The 22,051-nt window shown below is 39.4% G+C and overlaps 1 protein-coding gene across 11 annotated transcripts in view; it reads right to left on the bottom strand.

The window, feature by feature from the left end:
• The window catches only part of eya1 (EYA transcriptional coactivator and phosphatase 1), an 82,952-nt gene that overhangs the window by 31,675 nt on the left and 29,226 nt on the right, over positions 1–22,051 (bottom strand). For 2 of the 11 annotated variants that reach the window (XM_084746819.1, XM_084746816.1), the window contains exons 2-7: positions 14,330–14,457; positions 13,294–13,359; positions 11,601–11,678; positions 8,716–8,782; positions 8,203–8,348; positions 7,249–7,386 (exon numbers count right to left, since the gene is read on the bottom strand). In XM_084746819.1, coding sequence (XP_084602945.1) covers positions 7,249–7,386; positions 8,203–8,348; positions 8,716–8,782; positions 11,601–11,678; positions 13,294–13,359; positions 14,330–14,453 — 619 coding nt within the window. In that variant the 5' untranslated portion in view covers positions 14,454–14,457. Of the gene's footprint in view, positions 1–7,248; positions 7,387–8,202; positions 8,349–8,715; positions 8,783–11,600; positions 11,725–13,293; positions 13,360–14,329; positions 14,458–17,098; positions 17,371–22,051 lie in introns of those variants that run through there. The other 9 variants (XM_084746818.1, XM_084746821.1, XM_084746820.1 and 6 more) reach the window with 9 other exon arrangements.

The following is a 22,051-nucleotide window of genomic DNA, read 5'->3' as shown; positions in this document are numbered from 1 at the left end:
AAAATAATGATAAAACAACAAACAACAACGAACAATAATAATAATAATAGAGGACAAATACATGTTAAACCATAAAGAAGTTATAAAACAATAATAATAATAAAACAACATAAAAATATTAATGAGTTACTGACATTTATAACTGGCAAAAAGGAGCCTTATTTATAAAGAAAAACGGTGCATGCTGATGTCAAGGTAAACAATATTGCCAAAGCCTTTGTGTATAAATCTCATACTTTTAGATGTTTATTAGGTTTGCCAAATTAAATTTTTTGACCATTGAAATACACTGATGGTGGTTTAATGATAATAACTCATATCTGATAAAGTTAAGAGTATGAACACTGGCTGAAAACAAGAGGCCACTATTCTGAAAATACAAACTCTGTAGAGTTGGAGTTCAGTGACTGTCTGCCAGACTCCATCAACATATTGCTCAATTTAACCATTAAACACATCTACTCCTCCTAAAAGATTATTAATGATTTCTTAAGACTCTTAAAGAGAAACTTGCTCATTCGGTGAACATTCAGCATTAATTTTAACACTAATAAATGTGAACTGTGCAAACAGAATCAGTCATTCTGGAGAACATGGTGGCTGTAGTGTTGTTGTCAGAGAAGCGAGTATTTCAACTTAGCGTGCTCCTAAATCTCTGATGACATATCACGGTCATTTTATCATTATTTCAATAAATATATTACATATTCTCCTTTAAATCTGTAGTACTGCAAGCAGTGCTGCAACAGATTTGAAATGGGACACTGTCAGGAGGAAAAAAGATAAGTCTTTTGTGAAACAACTATTTGAGGTGGTGAACAGAGGGAGGCCTGAGGGAGCACTCCCAACAGTGGCCTTATCTTTCTCCTCTTCCATCCTTATCAGTGATTGGATCAGGCCTGATGAATGACAGAGGGGGGGGGGCAGAGAAGGGTGAGTAGCGGACAGAACCTGCCTCCAAATGTGAGGAAGACAAGAGACTGCTGTGTGTGAGCTACCAGAGGGCGGTGTGGGGTGGAGGACGGGGTGGGGGGGGTGGATGCACTGGTACAGAGGATGAGGGTGCCAGGGGGGCCATGCATGGCCAGTGTAGTGAGACAGACAGAAATGGATGGAGGACCGGAGCACTGGAAGGGGGTTTTGCTGTTGACATCCAGCCCCAATGAATATGTATGTTCCTCTTTTCACTTGCTCAAAGGATAGTCCTCCTGGGTAATTAAATCATTCAAAGGGGCTGATAGCATCTAATGGCTTAATAATATACACGACATGAGTTATAGAGGAGAGGAGCAGCGGCGGCCCCCGGGGGCACGACTTCTCTCTTCAGCGGCCGTCCACCTGTACTGTCATGTCAGGCAGGACAGCAGCAGGAGGAGCAGCTTAGAGGGGATCACAGTGTGGTGGAGCGTCAGCGGGGTGACAAGGGGAGTATGAGAGAGCTGAAGTTAAAGCTAAAATGGTCCCAGTTATTTAGTTACGTAGCAATACAACAGTGTAAAAATACTAAAGAAAAAGACATGCATTCAAAATCTTAAAAGTTAAAGTAAAAGTACAGAAATATTAGCATTGAAATGTTCTTAAAGTACCAAAAGAAAAAGCTCATTTCAGAATTACATGTATTATATTACTGGATTTTACTTAGTGAAGCATTAATGTGTTAAACTCTGGTGCAAGTTCAGCTATTTTATATACTGCTTGGTGGACTAATTTATAATAATATATCATGTGTTATTCATTGATTTATTTTTTGTGTTAATAATCCAAAGTAACTAGTGATGAAATATAAGTGGAGTAAAAAGAACAATATTGGCTTCAAATGGTAGAAGAATGAAGTATTAAAATATGCAAGTAAATCCAAGTACCTCAAAACTGAGTAGTAAATATACTTCTTTCTTGCACTTAATTTGTATACTGTGCTCTATACAACGATGAATAAAAGTTGCTTCAAATTTGCAAATCTTATGGTATATGATATACATTCTTTTTTTTTTTTTTATGAGAAAACTCAACTCTTCAACATTATTAGTCTAAACTTAATTGGAGTGATTTTTTTTATAATGCCTGCACAGCATACAACAAAACAAAACCTAATTGTCCCTGAAAAGAAAATGCAGCAAGTTGCCTGTTGAGTGGAAATTCTCTTGCCTGCAGCCATATTTATAAAGAGCTGTTAATCACAAAGTGCTCAAAGCGAAAGCCTGGGATTGGTCAGAGAATTTAGCTGTGAATATGAAGCATTTGATTTGATGAGTTAGAGTAGGCACTCTAAATGTAAAGCATCAATAATAATATCCTCTCAGGTTTAATTTATTGTGAAGGCCAAAATTGTGATTGCAATTTTGCAATTATTTTAAGAGTATTTGGGTAGCTTGGGGTATGTACATTATTCTGCATAATTAGGGCTGCACAATTAATTGAAATATTGAATTAAATCACAACATTTCCAAGTGCAATGTCCAAATTGCAGAGGCTGCAATTTTTTGATAAAGGAAAAACATGTGAGGTGGCCTGCAAATCTTGTTCTAGAGATGCAAGAAAACATGTTTGTTTGGCACAAACCCCAACAAATGTCCCAACAGCATGATTTTAATAGTTTTGTTGAGTGAAAAAGAAAACTGTGATGCAAAAAAAATCCTTCCCACTAATCGTGAATTTTACCGCATTCTCTGTTAAAACAATAACGGCAATATAATTTAACATACTGTGCACCTCTCCGAATTAGCATGAATACATATACAGTTGTTAATTTTCTCTACCCAGTGACAGAGGCCTGAGTCTACACATTTTCAGCATAAATGAGCTATTAAAAAAGTCTAGAATTGCCCCACAGTGTCATAGCAGTTCTTCCAACCTGTACCACCCCTGAGCTTTATAACTAATTTCTGATCAAATAGCATCTCTGCACATCCACATGAATTAGCACTACGATTGCATTCTTTCAAGAAGCTCCATCACTTATCACCACAGTAGCCAAACAATATCCCCTAGCTCCAGTGAAAACGAAGGGGAGATAAATTTACTGTCCCTAAATGGGGACGTAATTACACCTTTGTTCCCAGAGACAAACAGAGGGAGTTCCTTTCATCCTCTGGTCATTGGCCCCATCAGGAGGGCCCTCCCACACCGTGACAAACGTGAAGCAGCTTTCAGAGCAGGGGGAAGGATCAGGGAGGGGGGGAAGTGAAGGGTACCGTATGGAAGAAAGCATGGAAAACACAAGACGTAGTGCAGTGTTTAGCCTTGTCAGTTAGCTAAGTACCCAGCACTGTGGCTCAAAAAAGAGAAACAAATACTTCCCAAGCTCCCACGATTAGCAGGAGCCACTAATTATTTGTGCAGTTTCTCACTTTCGGCTTCCAGCAATTACACACACACAGCAGATTTTTACCTCTACTGGTTATTTCATCAGAGCTGTTCTCTCTTTGTTGTTTTGTTTGATTTTACAAAGCCTGCAGGGGGAATTTTCAAACTTCTGCGTTCTCCGCAGAAAGTTCAACATCAAGTGAAAGTCTGACAGAACAATGAGACAGAGACGAGGAGGAGTGAGGCTGCGAAGGACAACAAATTAGCCTAATGCACAGTTCAAACAGTCATAAAAGCGCTCACTGGCAGGGTTCGAGGGCTGCTCTGTGGAGAACAAGGAGCCACATAAAAGCCGAGGGGACCCCTGCTAGTCCGGTGAGAATGAGCCCATGCTGTTGGGAGTGGTGGTGCTGGTTATAGCAGGGGGAGAAAGAGGGGGTCTTGTGGTTCCCCAGGGGGCATGTTTTCTCTCCCTCCCCCTTGTCCTGCTCCAGTTAGTTCACTCACTCAAGACCAGACATCATCCCTCCCCTCCTCGCCTCCTTCCCCTCCTGCCTTCTGGCTCCACAATTGGAAGTCCATTTGCTTTGCTTGATCAGTCCCCTTGCCATGGGCTATGTCTATCATCAGTGCACAATATTTGTAGCAGAAGTTTGTATGCCCCACTTGGGAATAGGCTATCAAGTCCAGATGGGGCTCTCCTTTTTAAAAAGGCAACCGAGGCTTCGGCTTCTTCAGCTCGCGCTGCCACTGGGACAGAATGCTGGAATCCAATTATTCACCTAATTAGCATCTGCTCAGTCCCACCGTCAGCACAATCTCGCAGTCTCCTCACGCATCTCAGAAGTTTTAGGCCTTTTCTGGTAATCTACATAAACCCCAACACTGAGGTGCCCCCAATGATAGATAAAGTGTGAAAGCATGATAAAGGTTCTCTGGAGTGTCCTGGTGACCGAGACAATGAGATCAAGTGCCCCCTATGGTAATGTTCAAGTGGACAAAACATGATAAAGTGTTCTCGATGATGCCTTTCCAGTGGAGAAAACATGACAAAACACATCTCGTCTTTTGGCATGTTGATGCCCCACAGCTGGTGCCCTTTTTTTTCGCTCCTGCCCCTCAGACAGGGTGAGTCCGCCACTGGCCCACACAAAGCTCCATGGCATTGGACATGAAAGCGAGGAGCATAAAAACATTAATCTAATCGTCCTCCGCCTTGACAGCTGGCCACAGGCTGGTGGCAGGGACACTGACAGAGAGGGGGAGTATCAGATGTGGAGAAAAAAAAAAGTCTTTGGTTGGGACACCCAGGCCTGAGGCACCTCGCCCAGGCAGATCAATAGGCCAGAGAGAGTAATGATGATGGCGTGGCGAAGGGCCAGAGCCAACAGTTAGAGAAGCTACGGCCAGAATAGTGGTCAATCTGTCATCTAACAGGGCTGTCAATTACAAACGCACTTAACGCTACGTGGGGCGTCCGATAGCCAGAGATAGCAGCAGGACAGAAACAGACGGAGGGAAACAGAAAGTCGGAGTAAGAGCATAATACTCAGAAGATGAATGGGCACATAATACTGTCATCGTGAGTTAAACCACTAAGGGCAGGATAGCAGCTTCTGCATTCTGCCGCACATGCTCCGTCTCTTGTTCCCTTTCTTCCCCTCTCCGTCTCTCTCTGCCTCTCCTTTTTCAGGCGCTCGGCTGCGCTCTGCAAAACCTCCGGCTGTGGCCGACTGTATTTGGTTAAGAGGCGTGGAAAAGAGGCTTCCCCGCGCCACATCTGCTGCTGAGCTGGCGTTATTTATTGTGAGATGCTCTGGAGGCTTTTCAACAACATGTGGAGATGTTTCTACTGTCACACATTAGACGTTACAGCAGAGAACACAAAGACTATGCTAGCTGTTAGCTAACTGTCCTTGTGTAGTGCAGGTGGAGCAAAGTTTTTTTGAGCTAACACAAACAGAGAATATTAGCAGCACGACATGGCAGAAGGTCTGTGCCTAGTTGCATAAAACCACTTTGGCTAAGGTTTTTCTTAAATTTTCATCTAAAATGAGTTGCACAAAATCAGCCTAAGGATTTCACTAGAATGTTGTAAGGGAAAACCCTTTAATCCCTACTTGTTTAGGTACTTGAGTATTCCCTCGTGTTGTTGGAAAATTTAGGGGACCCTTAACAGTCCCCATTAGCTTTGATTGATACACATTTCTCACATTGATTTTGTCAGTTACTTCTTGCCACATCTTCAGCTTGTGCATAAGTTTTATGGTGGCATAGTTAAATTTACTTTAGATTATTTGTTTGTGCTTTCCATGTTCTCTTTCTTTTTTCTTTTCTCTTTGTTGTTTTTTTGCAGAAGCTAACTAACACAGGCTAACTAAGTGTGTTAGCTGTGCCAGCTAAAAATGCTAACAACCTTGGTAACTGGAATGTCCATTTGCTGTATTATGACAGTAACTGCTATGAAAGCCTTAGTCTAAACACTTACGTAAGAAGACAACCTAAGTGGCTTTATTTTGGCTTTCGTTTGAAACTTAAGGTGGTTCATGCGACTGGGCACTGATCTACATTCAAACAGACTGTATGAGTGGATGGAGAGAGCAAAAAGAGGGGGAGTGCAGGAGCGCAACAACTCATCTTTATCGGTTTCAAGGCCATAAATCTCGATGGTCTCAGCTCTTAAACAAATACAAATATGATCACAGGGAGAGAAAAAACAAAGGCTGGGGAGTGGGGAGCGACATGGCTGGTGCCTCCTAAGTGCCTGCCATTTTTCCATCTGTGTTGATTCTTTTAAGAGGGGAGGAGAGGGAGGCAGCCGTCATGGCTGCACATAACGACCGCCGGGATGCAACCATCTTTTAGGGGTGAGGGAGAGGGCCGTGTTGTGAATCAGTCTGGCTCTGCGTGCCATTAAATCAGGGACAGAGACCTTTTTCTCTAATCTTTTTTAAAAGGAGTACAATAAACCTTATTTGGATGGACTAAGCAGAAGGAACACATGGCAGAAAAACTGAAATAAGACAAAGTAACAAGGAAGAAAATGGAAAAAGTGATATGTGATATTGGCAAAATAATGTATGACAGAGGACAAAGTTTGACAGTGAGGTTCCAAGGACAGAAATAGCTACATAGAGAGAAAAAAATCTGTACAAAACATACACACAATTAGATTCCCATCATACTTTTAGACTCTAAATCTGTTTTGTAGTTTTGTAAACCCATCATGATATTAGCCATATCTGCTATTTTGCTGCAAACATGCTATAACTGTAAAACTGGACAACAGCTTTACAGTTATAGCAGCTTTAAGAAAAGGTGATGGGCATCCAGAGGTGGGAAATAACAAAAGTACAAATACTTTGTTACTGTAGTTAAGTACATTTTTCAGGTCTCTGTACTTTATTTGAGTATTTATTTTTCTGATAACTTTTTACGCAACATTTTAAATCAGATATCTGTACTTTGTACTCCTTATATTTTCAAAACAGGCTTGTTACTGTACATGTTGTTTTGCATTGCTGTCTTTTGTTTTATATTCACCACATGCACTACAGACTTTTTCCAACATATCCACACACCTTCACAGACCAGAGATCCTCACTTTCACACAATTATTAATAAATTTGATACATTCAGTGTGCATCTCCCTCCTTTGTCCCAACGTGCGAGCTGTTCGTAACAAATTGGAGGCTTGTCCAGGATTTGAACCCTGGACCTCAAGCACCCAAAGCGAGATTCATACCCATAGACCAAAAACATTTGGGTACTGCAGAGATGAATTTCTAACAAAATAAAGGCCTAATCAGACCTGAAGTGTGTTTTTGTTTTGATCAAAATATTTCAAGTTGCTGAGATGCATTTTGACATAATGCAAACACCCAAACTGACTTGTGAAAATGCACAGACAAAAAAAAGATGAAGGATTCACAAATATGTCCTCACCCTGCATCTGGTAACTGTAGGGGGCCTGTCCCGTCTGCGGCGTGGTGAAGCCGGAGCTGTAGCTGAGGAAGCCCGTCTGTCCCGGGGACTGGGACTGGCTCAGACCCCCCTCCGTCTTTATGCCTGCCCACAATGGACCTAAATCAGTTAGTGACACCAGATCGGTTTGATGCACAAGACAACAGTCAACACACAGGTTTAAATTACACTGGACACAGCAAAGGGGACACAGACTGTGTCTGTTAGCTTAACACACTAATCACAATGAACGAGCGCTGATTATCTGATTAAAGATTTTTACTGTCATGAGTTGTTTAGAAATATTATCTTGCACTGGCTTCTGCAGTTGGCTGTAAAACCAAAAAGCATGCTATGATTGTTTGATTTATCATTAATATTATTGTTATTATCATCTGTGAAAAGATGCATTAGTAATAAAACATTCTGCTCGTGTTTGTGAGTTAAACTGGCCACTGCTTACATTGAATCAGTCACGATGCAGTGTCTATGCAGCGGTAGGTTGCGGGACTCCATTCAAATAAACAGTGTAAATTCCTCCACATATTGGAGAGGCTTTTGGGGTCAAAACACTCAAAAGACTTTGGACAAATAAAGCCCTCAGTGAGCCGTGGTGTACTCTGTGCTTTCTCTTGCAACGACAGAGGAAAACCAGTTTTTGTTTTCAGATTTTTATCATTAATCTTTTCAGATCTATCTGAACAGCTAGACAAGCAAATTCTGTCTTATTGCAGTGAAGGAGAATATGCAGGCACTAAACAACAACTCAGCATCTCGGCTGCTTGTGCTTAACAGGAGGAATTGTGGGAATTGTTATGGTCTTGACCTTTGGGAAGGAAAAAAATTGCCGTTTTCTCCCCCTTATGCATGTATTCAATGTAAAGAGCATTAATAACATGCATTTTTTAGCAAGACAAGAGGTTAGAGAAATCTTACCATAGGCTGGGATGCCATAGGGCTGGCCAGGCTGGGGGTAGCTAGCATAAGCTGCGGCCTGCTGCATTCCTGTGGTGTACTGCGTCTGCCCATACGCAGCCATATTTTGGGATGAAGGGGTAGGAAGAATATGCGGATATGTTCTGCTATTTGAGAAAAGAAACAAAAGACAAAAGTGAGAAAGGAAGGCAGGAAGAAAAAGGGGAAAAACCATAACACAAACTTTGCTAACTGACAAATTCCTTGTGATTGTGCTACTTCATTTTAAACACTGAGCCAAGCTGTAAGGCAGATAGCATCGCACAGCTCATATACATCACGAAAGAACAATAAATGGCAAAGGAAATTTTTGCAAGATAATAATTACAACAGATTTCAGAGCGCGCAAGCTGCAGACATCCAGGCAAACAAAGCCGGTCGAAAACCCCCCCGATCGAGCAGAAGGATCTAATTAAAGATCCAAATGAAGTTGGATGCTGCTTATTTTTTAAAGAAAAATAAAAGAAGCCTTACTTGGAAGGGTAAATCTGTGGAGAGAACTGGTGAGTTTGTCTTGGGCTGAAGCCACTGGTTCCAATAGCTGAGGAGAGTTGAAAAGAAAAGAGGCGAGCACATATTTAAACATTAAGAAATAAGGTAAATATTATCTTTTGCCAACAGAACTTCTGGATTCCAAGGAAACAGTAATTACATTGCATTACTCTATTTATTTCGCTAACCTTATTTAAGGTTGAAAAACCGGAGAGCAATAATGAAGCAAAATAATCAGGTAAGAACATCAGGTTTTTCTGCTGACCCACGTATCTCTGTCTCTATGACGACCGCTGGTGTAAACACACACAGGATGGTCTGAATCAGTCTCGGCCTGTAGCGTCAGTTGCCTTGGGCCTTTCAAGCCACAACCGCATTGGAAGTGACACCACTGATTGCAGGTAATGAGTGCTACTGCATAATCATGCCTTCATTAAGCGTACGACTTTGTGGTTCCACGGTGCTGTTAACTCTGGAGAGTTCAGCCACAGGTAATGCACAGACGTACACTTGTTTTTTAACGTGGAGTAAGAATTATATAAGACACACACTGGGATTTTTTCAGTCACATCACTGTTTTGTAAAGTAGCACCTCAAATAAGTTCCTGTTTTAAAGAAAAAAATGAATTTATATATGCTGTGATTATAGATGAAATGATAACCTGACAACAATCTTCAGCATAAGTATTACCATTTTGAATTTCAATTATCATTAAAACCGGGTTTGATTACTGCACGTTGAAAAACCCATGATAAATACTCTTCAGTATCGACCAAAATTAATAATGTTTGTCTCCTAGACAAACATGCGGCAGCAACATAGGTTTGTTTTGCATCAATTAAAACAACGAAAACATGATTTTTGAAGGTTTCAACTAGCAAAACTAATTTAACCTTGTAAAATCATTGTGAATGTACATCTATTCTGACACTAGTGCATACACAGTGCTAATCAATACAATTTTTTCCCCCAAATCACATTTTAAAGTGAGACTTAAATACAACATTATGAGAGCAAGATTAACTTCATAATTCAATATAATAATTCAATATTTAAGACCTGTCAAAATTGTATTTAAGATATTTTAAGGCTTGATTATTGACATTTTAAGGACCTGCAGAAACCCTGTTGTTCGGAGATTTTCAATACAAAGCTTGGCGAAATAATTTCAATGTGTGTAATATTACTTTATATTACTAATACCACAAAAGTGTGAACATCTACCAGCCACTGACAAATAAATGATGAAATTTACCAGCATTTAATAGGAAATCATAATTTTGTGTCTAAAATCTAATAACCACATTCATACTTTATCAGCATTCAGCTGGTGGCTGGTGTTTATTTTCCACCCTGCTAATAACCGAACTGAAATCCAAAATTTGAAAAATTTGAAAAGTACAATAAATAAATAAAATCTAAACAAAAATGAAAAATTCCTAACCTGCAAGTTAACAACATGACAGCTTTATTTACAAAGTATCATTAGGCATAATTTATTGCAAATAAAGATCTAAATTTGGAATAAAACATAACAGATGGACTTATATCAAGTCAGTAATTTAAAAAAAAAAAACAGCAATTTTTTCTTATTTAATGCCAAATTGTAACAGAAGTTATGGTATTTGTCTTGTGGTATTTTTCATACAGAACAGGTTTAGACTATGTCTATATAATACTATTATTTATAGAGACCCAAGAATTCCCACCATGAGCAAGCACCAAAGTTCTACTACTACACTATTACTGCTACTTATAAATGAAGGAATTAAAGTTTGATCTAAATTTGACCAAATTCACAATAAACTCAGGCAATCCAGGCAATATTCACAGCTCTGCAGCATAACTTTCATTTAGCCGCACAGTTCCGAAACATCTGTCTAATTGGTCGTGACATGTAAAATAAGGGATTTGGTTGCGGGGGAGCGCTAACTGTATGTAACTGTACGCTGTAACCCCTCACACACGTTATTAATATTGAACACTTTTCCCACATCAGTAGCACCTGCCACTGGATAAAACCTGCTCTTCTGAGCGGAGCTTTGGGTTTCCCCGCGGAGGATACGGGGTGTAAGATTACTAAATTTCATTAATATTGTCAGAGACAAAAGTCATGGCAGTGATTTATGCACTTCTAGCGTTAAGTATCAAGTGCTTAGTTAAACAGTTAAGAAAATACAGGAAAATTAGCAGGAAGATAATACCATGGATGCATGACTATTATTAAGACATGTTTACAGAAAATATAAGAGAGGGCTGCAGGTCGTCATGGATACTGGTGAGCGTGGAAAAAAGAAATAAGCTGAAAAATTATCACATTAGAGATCATTTCTATTACAATTCCAACAATGCTCATTATACTCCGAGGTTTTATTTAGCAGTGTCTCTGTGTGTGTGTTTATGCACATGTGTGTGTGTGAGGAGGGTGTGAAAACCCTGGCTCTGACAGGGCGATAGGGTAACAGCCCGTGGAGAGCCAGCGAGGGCCACTGGGACGCCGTGTCACTCCACTGGACAGACAGGCTCAGTGCATTACAGGTCATAATTCAGTCCTCACTGGCATGGGAACCAGCAGTGCTAACGCACACACATAACACACACACATGTGCAAGCAAGCACAGCATATAAATATGCTGACAAAGGTAAGGTAAGAGTTCTTAAACACTCACACACACAGACACACACACACTATATTGGTGTTTTAGCTGCAGGGACACTTCCTGGGGCCCGGCTTATCAGTCACCCATCTCAAGGCTCATCTCTCACTAATCAGTTCTGCAGCTGTGTGTGGATGTGCATGTGTCTGTGTGTGTGTGTGTGTGTGAGAGGCAGCCGGACACATGAATGCACACACACACAACCTCACCTGATCCTGAGAAGCTGTCTAGAGAGGTGTCTGCTACTGAGGTTGCGATTTCGCTGCTGCTCATTGGCTCGGTTTTAACTGCAAACAAAGAAGCCACATTGTCACCAAATGCACCAAATCAAGTCTGGAAAAAAAGAAAAATATAAAATCATCAGATTAAAGTTTAACTACCTCAGGCCTTTAATATTTACACATTCATCAAATTATGTTCAGAAAATACAGCAAAACATTGAAATAAAAACAGAAGTTCACAGGCAGGGGGAGTCAAACAACATTCCAACAGGATTTACAATAATTCAAAAGCATATAATAACACTGATTTATGGCACGGCTGCAATGATTCATTAAATAATTGATTAGTTGTCAACTATTAAATTAATTGCCAACTTTTATGATACCAATCAGCTTAAGTTACTTTTGAAGGAAAAAAGTCAAAATTCTCTGAGTTTAGCTTTTCAAATGTGATTATATTTTCAGGTTATGACAGTAAAGTGAATATTTTTGCTTTTTTGGACAAAACAAGACAAGAGGACATCATCGTAGTCAAAAGGACAAAACAACTAATCAATTAACTGAGAAAATAATCGACAGATTAATGGACAATGAATACAACTGTTAATTGCAGAACAAATTTTTATGTATGTGTTTTTAAATCTTATTATCTGATGGTACAAGAGAGTTCAGCTTTATCACTGATTCTTATCATTCAACCCGAAGAACATAATTTTACATTTAGAAGTGTGTATTCTAAATGATATTTTCTCATGAAAAGCTCATGAATTAATTTTAAAAATGCATTTTAACTATTTTATAAGAGTAACATAAATCAAACTTTAATTGGACAGAACATTCTACTTACCAAAAACTACTTAAGTCTTACGTTATCATTTACATTTCATGATAAATTACTGGCTTATCACTACTGTAAAATGTAGCATGAGTCACAAATAAAAAAGAGCTCCACAGGGACGTACGAGTACAATTGAAATGTCAAGGAAATGTATGGTGTATAAAATCTTTTTAACAGTGTAGCGAACGCTGTTTGACCTCGAGTCCATTATAAAGCTCGGCGATAGATCTGCAAAGACAATTTCACAGCTTTCTGACAGCTCAGGAATCTTTGAAATCAATCCATTTCACTTCAGGCGAGCTGCAGGAGGTTTTTTCTTTTCTCTTTTTGGCAAAACAAATTGACAATGTGGGTAAGGGAGTCATGCTCAGTGGAATCCCTCATGGTTGAAGAAGCCATTCGCTGTCATGTTTTACATGTTTCCGCTATGCTCGCTCAGCAGCAGAAACACATGTTGACGAGGGGCGATTCTTTTGAACAGCACACCGATAAAAAAATAGTGGTAAGGTGCATGCATAAACTAGCACACACTCGGGTTACACAGCACACAATAAGCACTGTATTCAAGAAACAGCAGGGAATGTCCAAATGAAAACAAAATGCACAATCTGACCATTCATTAACAATGGACTCCAGTCGGTGTCAAACCATGCTTGAAACAGAATACCACAACAATTATAGCAAATACCAAAGACTTTCTGAATGAAAGGCACAATAGTGCGACTTTATAATTTTTCATTTTTTTCTGGGGCAAATTTTGACAATAAAAAGAGTGCTTTCATTCTGAAAGTGGGGAAAACACCAAGTACTGTCCTTTCATTGTGTCACTAGGAGTGGACAAACCTGCAGCGGACTGTGAGTTAGAACCTAACAACCAGTCTGCAGTGGTAAGCATTGTGATGTTATCACCTATGGGAAAAGACAGAATGGCAAAGGGACACATGACAGTCTGCAGCATGTCTACGGGTCCTGAACACACACACAGACACACACACACACACACACACACACACAGACACACACACACACACACACACACACTGAGCTCTGAGCACACACTAATCTGAAGATTACGTGACAGGGGAGATGTTTTTAATAACTTGTGTGCATGACTGCTTCACTAAACAAAGGCTCAGATTTAAAGCACAGGTGAATCACCTGAGTAAATAACTATGTACAGTAGAGACCTCATGCAAAACGCCATCATTTCCATGCTGTGGGCTTTGAATAATTTCATGGTTGCTTAAATAAACAGCTAATAGTCGCTTTAAGACAACTACTGGTTGCATGCTAGGAATGCTAGGGCAGCAAATAGTCTGCATGGTCCAAAATAATCTACATTCTTTCCATTGTTTTTAACATCTGCAATTTTTTCCTTAAAAAATGACTTAAAAATGATTATTCCATCAACAAAATAGTTGGCAATTAATTTAATATCAATTAATAATCGATTAATCATTGCAGCTGTACACTTTTTTTTTTTACCAAAAAGTTTTAGCAACAAAAAAATAACAATTTAGACGCATCAACACCTCAAGAGCTGCAACAATGAATCGATTAGTTGGCAAGTACTAAATTAATCACCCACTATTTTGATAATCAATTAATCATTTAAAGTATTTTTTTAAGAGTAAAGTTAAAAATCCGATTCCAGCTTCTCAGACGACCTCACTGATAAACTTTTTTTTTTTAATTTTCTGACATTTTATAGACCAAATAACAAACCGATTAACCACTTCATAACTTTAACATTAAAAAGTCAACTGAATGCTACAACACAGTTTCTATCAACATTCTCAGCCCTTTTTAAAATGTAGAAAAGCAACATGAGACAGAGAGAGCAACCAAAGAGCAGCAACTGCACCGCTCACACACATACCTTCAGTGCCATTGGGTGTCATGGAATTGTTATTGATGTGGGAGTTGTCGAGGTTGGGACCATTAGGAGATTCACTGCTTCCACTTACTCGGCTGTGAGGACTGGCTAGATCCTGCATTTCCATAGACCTGACGAGACACACACACATGCACACACCAAATCAAATTACATGTTTCAGGGAAGACACACATGCAGCTTGGATACACAATGCAACGTACACAGTATGCATAAACGCAAGAGTCCAGATTTAGGTAAATAGTGATATTTATTTTTGATTTGATTAAAAGAAAATATTTGGCAAGTGTTTTTATAATCGATTCCTCATTTCTGTTATTTTTTCATACAAAAACGTAATTTTCTCGTTCCAGCTTCTTAAAAGTAAGGATTTACTACTTTTCTTTGTTATTTCTGAAAATGAAAAGTCCAAAAGGGTTTTGGACTGGTTTGTGGATAAAAGCAATTTACATACAAAACAATTAATCGTAAAAATAATTATCAGATTAATTAATAATAAAGATAATTGTTGTATAAGAGTTGCTGAGTAAAAATATTTCAGTAAAATTACATTTAAAACCTACAATTCGCTGCAGTTTTACAAATGACTACTTGTGTGTGATATTTTCAATTATATTTAAAATAATGGCCTTTTTGTGATGCCAAGTGACAAAGACAAAATTAACACATGAAAATGCAAAAAAATATAAACGACGAAATACAACACACACACTCACATAAACACACACTCACACATGCACAGAGAAAAACAGAGTCAAACTGCAAGCTATGAAACGAACAGTAAACATTTTGACATGACGTTTCTGATTGCTCTCATTACAACAACCTCACTGCAGCTCACTTGTTTTACACGACGTGTTTACTGTCAATTTATCCTGCTGTTTCTTAAAGCACAAATGGCCTTAAGTGTATATCGTTTCGTGCGGTATCTTCAGACTGTTAACAGATGTTTGCTGCTGGTTTGAGGCGATGCTTAATGTGCCTGTTAAACGTGCAGCAGCACTCTGCTTGATTATAAGAGCCCCATGCCTCAGTGATGGGCAGATGAGAAGCTCATGAGGCATGTGTTTGCTCTGGCAGGCTCCTTAATTGTTTCTGTGTTTATACAAAAGACCACGCCACTGAAAACATTATTCTATCTCCTCATTTGTGCGCTCAAAGGATTTGATCGAGTATAGACAACAGAGCAGAAAAGAAGGAGGCACGAGTGATTTGAAAAGTACGGCCACAAACTCCAGACCCCCATTTGTCTCTGCCACTGCTGCTCCCACTGCAACAGCCACTTAATGAAATTAGGCCAAAATGTTTTGTACATTATTCTGCCATTTCCAATTATATTCTGGATATCTCTGTTATCGATGCGCATCGGCCTTTTACACACGGCCACAAAGATAAATGCTCAAGTAACTCTAAGCAGTCTGAGTGCTATCAGATGGCAAGAAGAAACCAGAATTATCAGATAAAAAGATTAAATTATGATATGAATTTACTCTATTTAGTATGATATTGTAATGTTATGATATTATGATACTTTCCAGTATAGCTTTGCAAATATGGTCCTTTCTTGTGGTTCAAGTCTAATTTAATTTAGAGCTGCAACGATTAATCGGTTACTCGATTATTAATCAGTTTTAAATTGTTTGTCAAGTATTATGATAATCAGTTAATCGTTTTGAGTAATTTTTTAAATAACATATGTCTAAATTCTCTGATTTCTGCTTCTCAAATGTGAACATTTTCTGGTTTCTTTAATCCTCTGTGACAGTAAACTGAATATCTCTGTGGAGAATAAAAATTTTTAGGATGTCATTTTGAGCTCTGGACAACAGTAATCAACATTTTTCACCATTTTATGACATTTTATGAACCTCACAACTTATTAATCAATCAAGTAAATAATAAACAAATTAATCAATAATGAAAATAATTATTAGATCGCAGCCCTAAAATCCAATGCAATTATTAACGGATGAAAGGATGTCAAAAAACCTGACACTTCAATACTTTTTAAATGTCACATGGCTAATAAACAATGGAATACTAACAATCTGTAGTATCGTAAGTACTTACTTCAGTTTCGTCTTTATTTCCCTGCCTGACATTCGGCTTCCAGCACAGCAAAAGCACACAGTGTTTAGTGACTTTTTTCTGTACCAACACTGAGCAGGTTGTTAATTTATAAAAAGCAAAAAGAAAAAAAGACCGTACTTAGATGGCCTAAGACTTTTTTCTTTTTTGCTGCGGTATCACATGAGGTATCGAGTATCATTTTCCTATACAGGTATTATATCGCAATTCGGTGGAATTTTGGTATCGTGACAATATATATAATTTAAGCACTATATTACAAACCATCATGCAGATAATAATAACAGCAATTATAAAATTCAGTGACACAAAAGGCTAAGTCAGTCACTCCGTGCTGCAGCATTGTGCTTTTCCCAGAGGTATATTAATTTACTTCCACCCTAAAAATATCACACCCTCCAAGCATTCAACAACACAGACGTACAAATATAAGCACATTAAGGATCATCCAGAATAAACTAATCCTATTTCTAACATTTCACACTCACTACTTAATCCTATTTTCTCCACCTTTGCAGAAACTTTTTATCTCATTAGCTGATGCACTGAGAATCATTCTCTTCCTCCAGTCAGACAACGCAGTAAGGCTGGGAGAAGTTTGTTTAGCAGAGTGCCGAGAGCGACATGTCTGTGATGCTGCTGGCACCGGCTCAACTGTGCTCTTACCTGGCCCTGGATGGCTTTGAGTCCTCACAAACCACACTCCCCCCTTTTTTTTGTATTCTGCCTCCACCTGCCCTGAGCAGAAACAATGTCACTCCTTGTTATTGCAGCTCGATGTCACAGTCCAGAGCCATCCATGACACAAAAAGGCTTGTCTGAGAAAACATTATTGTTATTCTGGAGCAGAAGAGAGGGGAAACAGAGGCGCACATTGTCTCTCTCCGAGCCGCAACCCTCTACTCTACTGTTGTTTCCTCCTCCAGGTCCTCCCTCCTCCCTGAGCGAGGGGAGCACAGCCAAATGACGGAAAGGTGATTCATCATTGGTCTACGACAGCTGCAAACTGGATTAGCCCTCCCCCAATCAACATGCAAAGCGGCTTAGCCAAGGTAAGCAGGAAGGGGTGGTGGTGGTGTGGAGGGGGGGGTGAAGGTAGGCAAGAGGGGTGAGGGGTTGAAGGGGGAGAGCAGGGGCTGAGGGAGCTGCAGAGGGTGGGAGCGCCAGCCCGCTGCTGCTGCTGCTGCTGGAAGGAAGATGGGACTTGTTGAGCGGAGGCAAGTCAAGCGTGACACCCCCAGCATCTTCAGCAGATCTTTCATCTGCAATTGACACTATCTGAAATTTATCAGCACTCCCCCCTCCAAGCATACTGACAGGTCCTAATGACCGTCAGCGCCGCTTCCCGCGGGCCTGCCCCAGCCTGGGGCCGCGGCACAGCAGCAGAGAAACACACAGAAAACTTGCTAACTTCACAGCACAGTCACAATGGACAGATAGGCAGAAAGAGAACAATATATTAGGGTGCCACGACTTCTTTTTGAGTCGTGGCACCCTAGAAAAATCAAGTTGGAGTTCGCGACCCTGCATCTGTCTGCCCAAGACTGTCCAGAAATTACTCTAATTACTATAACACATGAAAGCTACTAAACGCACATTATATGAGTGCTGTAGGTAGGTGATGCAATGTAAAAACCATTTGTCAGTCTAACATACGGCCCTCATTTCCCATCATGCTTGCTGAGCAGTTTGTTAAGGTTGCTATTTAATACTACAAAATGCAAATATTAGTTTTTGTTGGTTTATGATGGTAAGCGTCATTTTTGAGGCCAGCGTCCTGGCTAGCATTCCATGCTACTTGCAACAATATGTTATTTTATTCTATTCTCTACAGTCATCTGGAGGCTCCCAGAAATCATCTTGCAACCTCCCTTGGGGGTCCTGACCCCTGGGTTCAGAACCACTATAGCCTCTGTTTTTGGTGTCCCTGGCTAGAGCCTTCACTGGAAATGTCCCCGTTTTTTTAACTGTGTTAAAGGAGACTGGAGACAAAGACTATTGAAGGCGACAGAGAAGGAAAGGTAAATATATGATTACAGATATGATTACAAGAATGAGGCAAGCAACAGGAATCTGTTAATCAAAGTACTTTTAAAGCTACATAGAACCCATTTTTATTATTCGGCCCACACGATAGTTTATTACAGTACAACAGTTGGTGAAAATACATGAAAACAAAATTGTCCCACTTTTTAAAATGTCATTTAAAAAATAATGCTGGGTATTTTAATAATATATTGACCGCCAAACTGGAAATGTCCCTGGTTTTCATTGCAGAAATCTGGTCACCTTACAATATAATAGGGCTGTGTGTTGACAAATATCTGGCAGTACATGTATGTATCACAATACAGGCATAATGATTTAATATACTGCAATATACTGCAATACTGTAAGCAAACTGATATACTGCTATTTTCAATCTAATTTTAGGAAAACCTCTAACAACACATCACCATATGAATAAAATTTGTTAAAAGGTTTCCTTTTACAGGGGTTTAAACACAACACAAAATGAACCATGGCTATGAGCCTTTGCATGAATCACAATATCACGATACAGTATTTTTAAGAATCAATACAGTATCACAAAACGTAACACCGCGATACTAAAGTGTATGGATATTTTCTTACACCCCTACAATACATACACACTCACACATACATTATATAAAGCTTTTCTTTCTCTGTGGCAACACAAAAACTGCTTATGTCTTTTTTCTTTAGCACACAGAGGCACATAACTCATGCCTGCATGTGTACACACACACAAACACACACACACACACACACACTTTTGCACAGGGCACTTCAGAGGCCCCCAAGATCAGTGGTGCAAATGCACACACACACACACACACACACACACACACACACACACACAGGGCACTTTAGAGGCCCCCAGATCAGTGGTGCATCTCAGACAATGAACGAGACTGGAAACAAGAACACGGAGAGCATATGGAGCCACATATGTTTCCTATGACGCTACGAATGCCTCTATTACTCTCCTTTAGCTGACAGTTACATTTTGCTGTCCACTCCCGCTCTGCTCGTCTCCCTCCGAACATCAAGCAGAGCCGTATACTCGCATGGCTATAACACTATATTAGACCTGACTCTGGCCCACCATGGGAATACAGGGTCCAAAAAGGGTCAAAGGTATTCAACTGGTCAGAAAAAAAAGACATATAAAGTCCTTTTTTCAAAAATCCGGGCATGATTTTTTAATGGCCGACTGTTTACATGAGCCGGAGTAACCTGAGCTGCATGGTCTTAAGTTTTTTTTTTCTGCTTTTTTTTTTTTCAGCAGGCTTTGCTCTTCACACCAAGGCAAAGCCTTCATGAATACCACTGCCTCCTCTCCCTCTGCTTGTGGTGCAGCCATCTTAGCAGAAAACCCATTATACAGTTGTATTTTATCTTAGTTTAAGGGACAACAGCAGTGCCTTCTCCTTCAATACTTCTATGGCACTGACCAAATTGCTTCAGTACTATTGAGTATTGAAAATGCCTTGTCATTTGATACCCAATTTCAATACCTAAAGAGTAAATCTAATCAACTTCACTGAGCAAATAAGCAGAATGCTTGTACCAAGATCTAATGATGCTGGTGATTGGCTTTCTAATGTTATTTAACGTTACGTTATCGTTACAAGTCGATTGTTTCATTTTTTATACCTCAAAGAACAGCTTCTTCCTTTTAAAGTCAGTAATTATGTGTAATATATTTTTCTTTTTGTTCCAATGGATTAGGTTTAGAAAAAAGTATTGTTCAGGAACTGATATTGACGCCAATTTTTGTAGATAGCCAGCCTTTTTTCCCCAATTCTAAAACGTGCAGAGGGGCTGTAAAAAACACAAAAATATCAATGGAAAAGAAAGTCCGCAGAGGTAAAAGCCATAAAGACGAAAGAGAAACACATTTTGCCACAGCACATTAACAGCGATCACAGAGTTAGGGGAAGTGGTGGTGAGATGTGGTGTGGTGTGTGTGTGTGTGTGTGTGTGTGTATGTGTGTGTGTGTGTGTGTGTGTGTGTGTGTGTGTGTGGTGGCTGGTTTCTCTGTAGTAGTGCAGGCCAATAAAGCCATTACCATGCTGGTGTCTCAGCCATCGCCAGCAGGTGAAACCAGCCAGGTGAAGAGAGAGAGAGGAGGAGGGTGGGTGGGGGAGATAGGAGAAGGGGAGCAGGGATTTAAAAGCAAAAACAAGCCTTTCTTCTGCGCCGCTAAATATTTATTGTTTGAAAAAAAAAGGGCCGCGTTCAGCATCTTTGATGTGCGTCTTAGTTCAACCTGAACTGCCAGGTCTTTGAAGCGAACAAGAACAAAGCCAGACTAGATGAAGCGCTGGAAGTGTCATCAAGAGAGAAAAAAAAAAGAAGAAGAAGTGCCACAACACGCTTCACTCATGGTTGTTTGCTGGCCCTTTTGTTTCGCTTTACTTATTTCAAGACCTGCGTTTCCAAAGGTAAACACTGCCACAGCCAAGCTTTTAGCATACATCATCCCAGCATGCAGGCTGTCTGACCTGGCACACATCATTTCTTCACCTTTGATACATATTTCTTTACTATTTAGGCAACTTTTTGCAAACTTTTAACACGTTTGTTTAAAACAACTCACTCACATTAAATTTTACTGTTGCAAATAAAAGTAATCAAACCAAAGAGGATGAAATATGTGAACATGCTTTGTTTATTTTCCCTCTCCACTCCCTGTGTCATCCTCAATAGATATTAATTTTACAGTCCATATAGTCCTTTGAATTTTACAGCCTATGTAAAGCCATGTGTTGTGAGTTACAACTTTTGAAAAACAAATGCTTTAATCACAATCTAACTTTAAAACAACTAATCCTCACTTAAGCTGGTCAGCTGAATCCACATGGTGGCCCAGGAAAAATAAATCCACTCTCAAAGAATGTAGATGCAGACAACAATTGGACACAGATGTGAGTGGAATTAGGCACAGTTTACAAAATGCTACACTTCACTTGCGTCTCTATACGTGGTCCGAAAAAATGATGGCTGCCAACAAATGCAAAATTTAAATAGCTTGGTGTTTTTTCATCCAGTGTTTTAGATGAGACAAGCATTTTTAATAAATGGATGGACTTTTAAAATTAAATGGTGGTGTACTTTTGAACAATGAGGACACTTTTCTAAATCTGTTTTCTTTGTTTAAATTTATTATTACAGCACTAAAAAACTTAATTAAATAGGTTTAAAATAAACACTTTTTTGAATTAAATAAGTAATAAAAATCTTACTTTTTATTTGTTATTAAGATTTATTTATGCAGATGCATTGTACTAATCTGTACTTGGTAGACAAATGACTACTGACTATCTTAAAAATCACACGGTGCTTCACACATAATTTAAAATTTTGCACTTATCTGTAATTAAAAGCACAATTATTAACACATGTCGCTGCATGTTGATGTGCAATTTGTCTCTCTCATTTGGCTCAATCTGACACGGTGCTCCGGCAATTCGCTCAATAGCTACATTAAATCTGTTAATACTGTGCTCTTCAACCTTCGAAATTATTTCCAGAAGGCCAGCTCTCCTTTGAGGGGCCATCAAACAAGATTTAAGGTGCACATTTTATCA

Source organism: Lutjanus erythropterus, chromosome 21, assembly GCF_056507025.1.
Source record: "Lutjanus erythropterus isolate fLutEry1 chromosome 21, fLutEry1.hap2, whole genome shotgun sequence".
Lineage (NCBI taxonomy): Eukaryota > Metazoa > Chordata > Actinopteri > Lutjaniformes > Lutjanidae > Lutjanus > Lutjanus erythropterus.
This window is presented reverse-complemented; position numbering and strand designations above follow the sequence as displayed.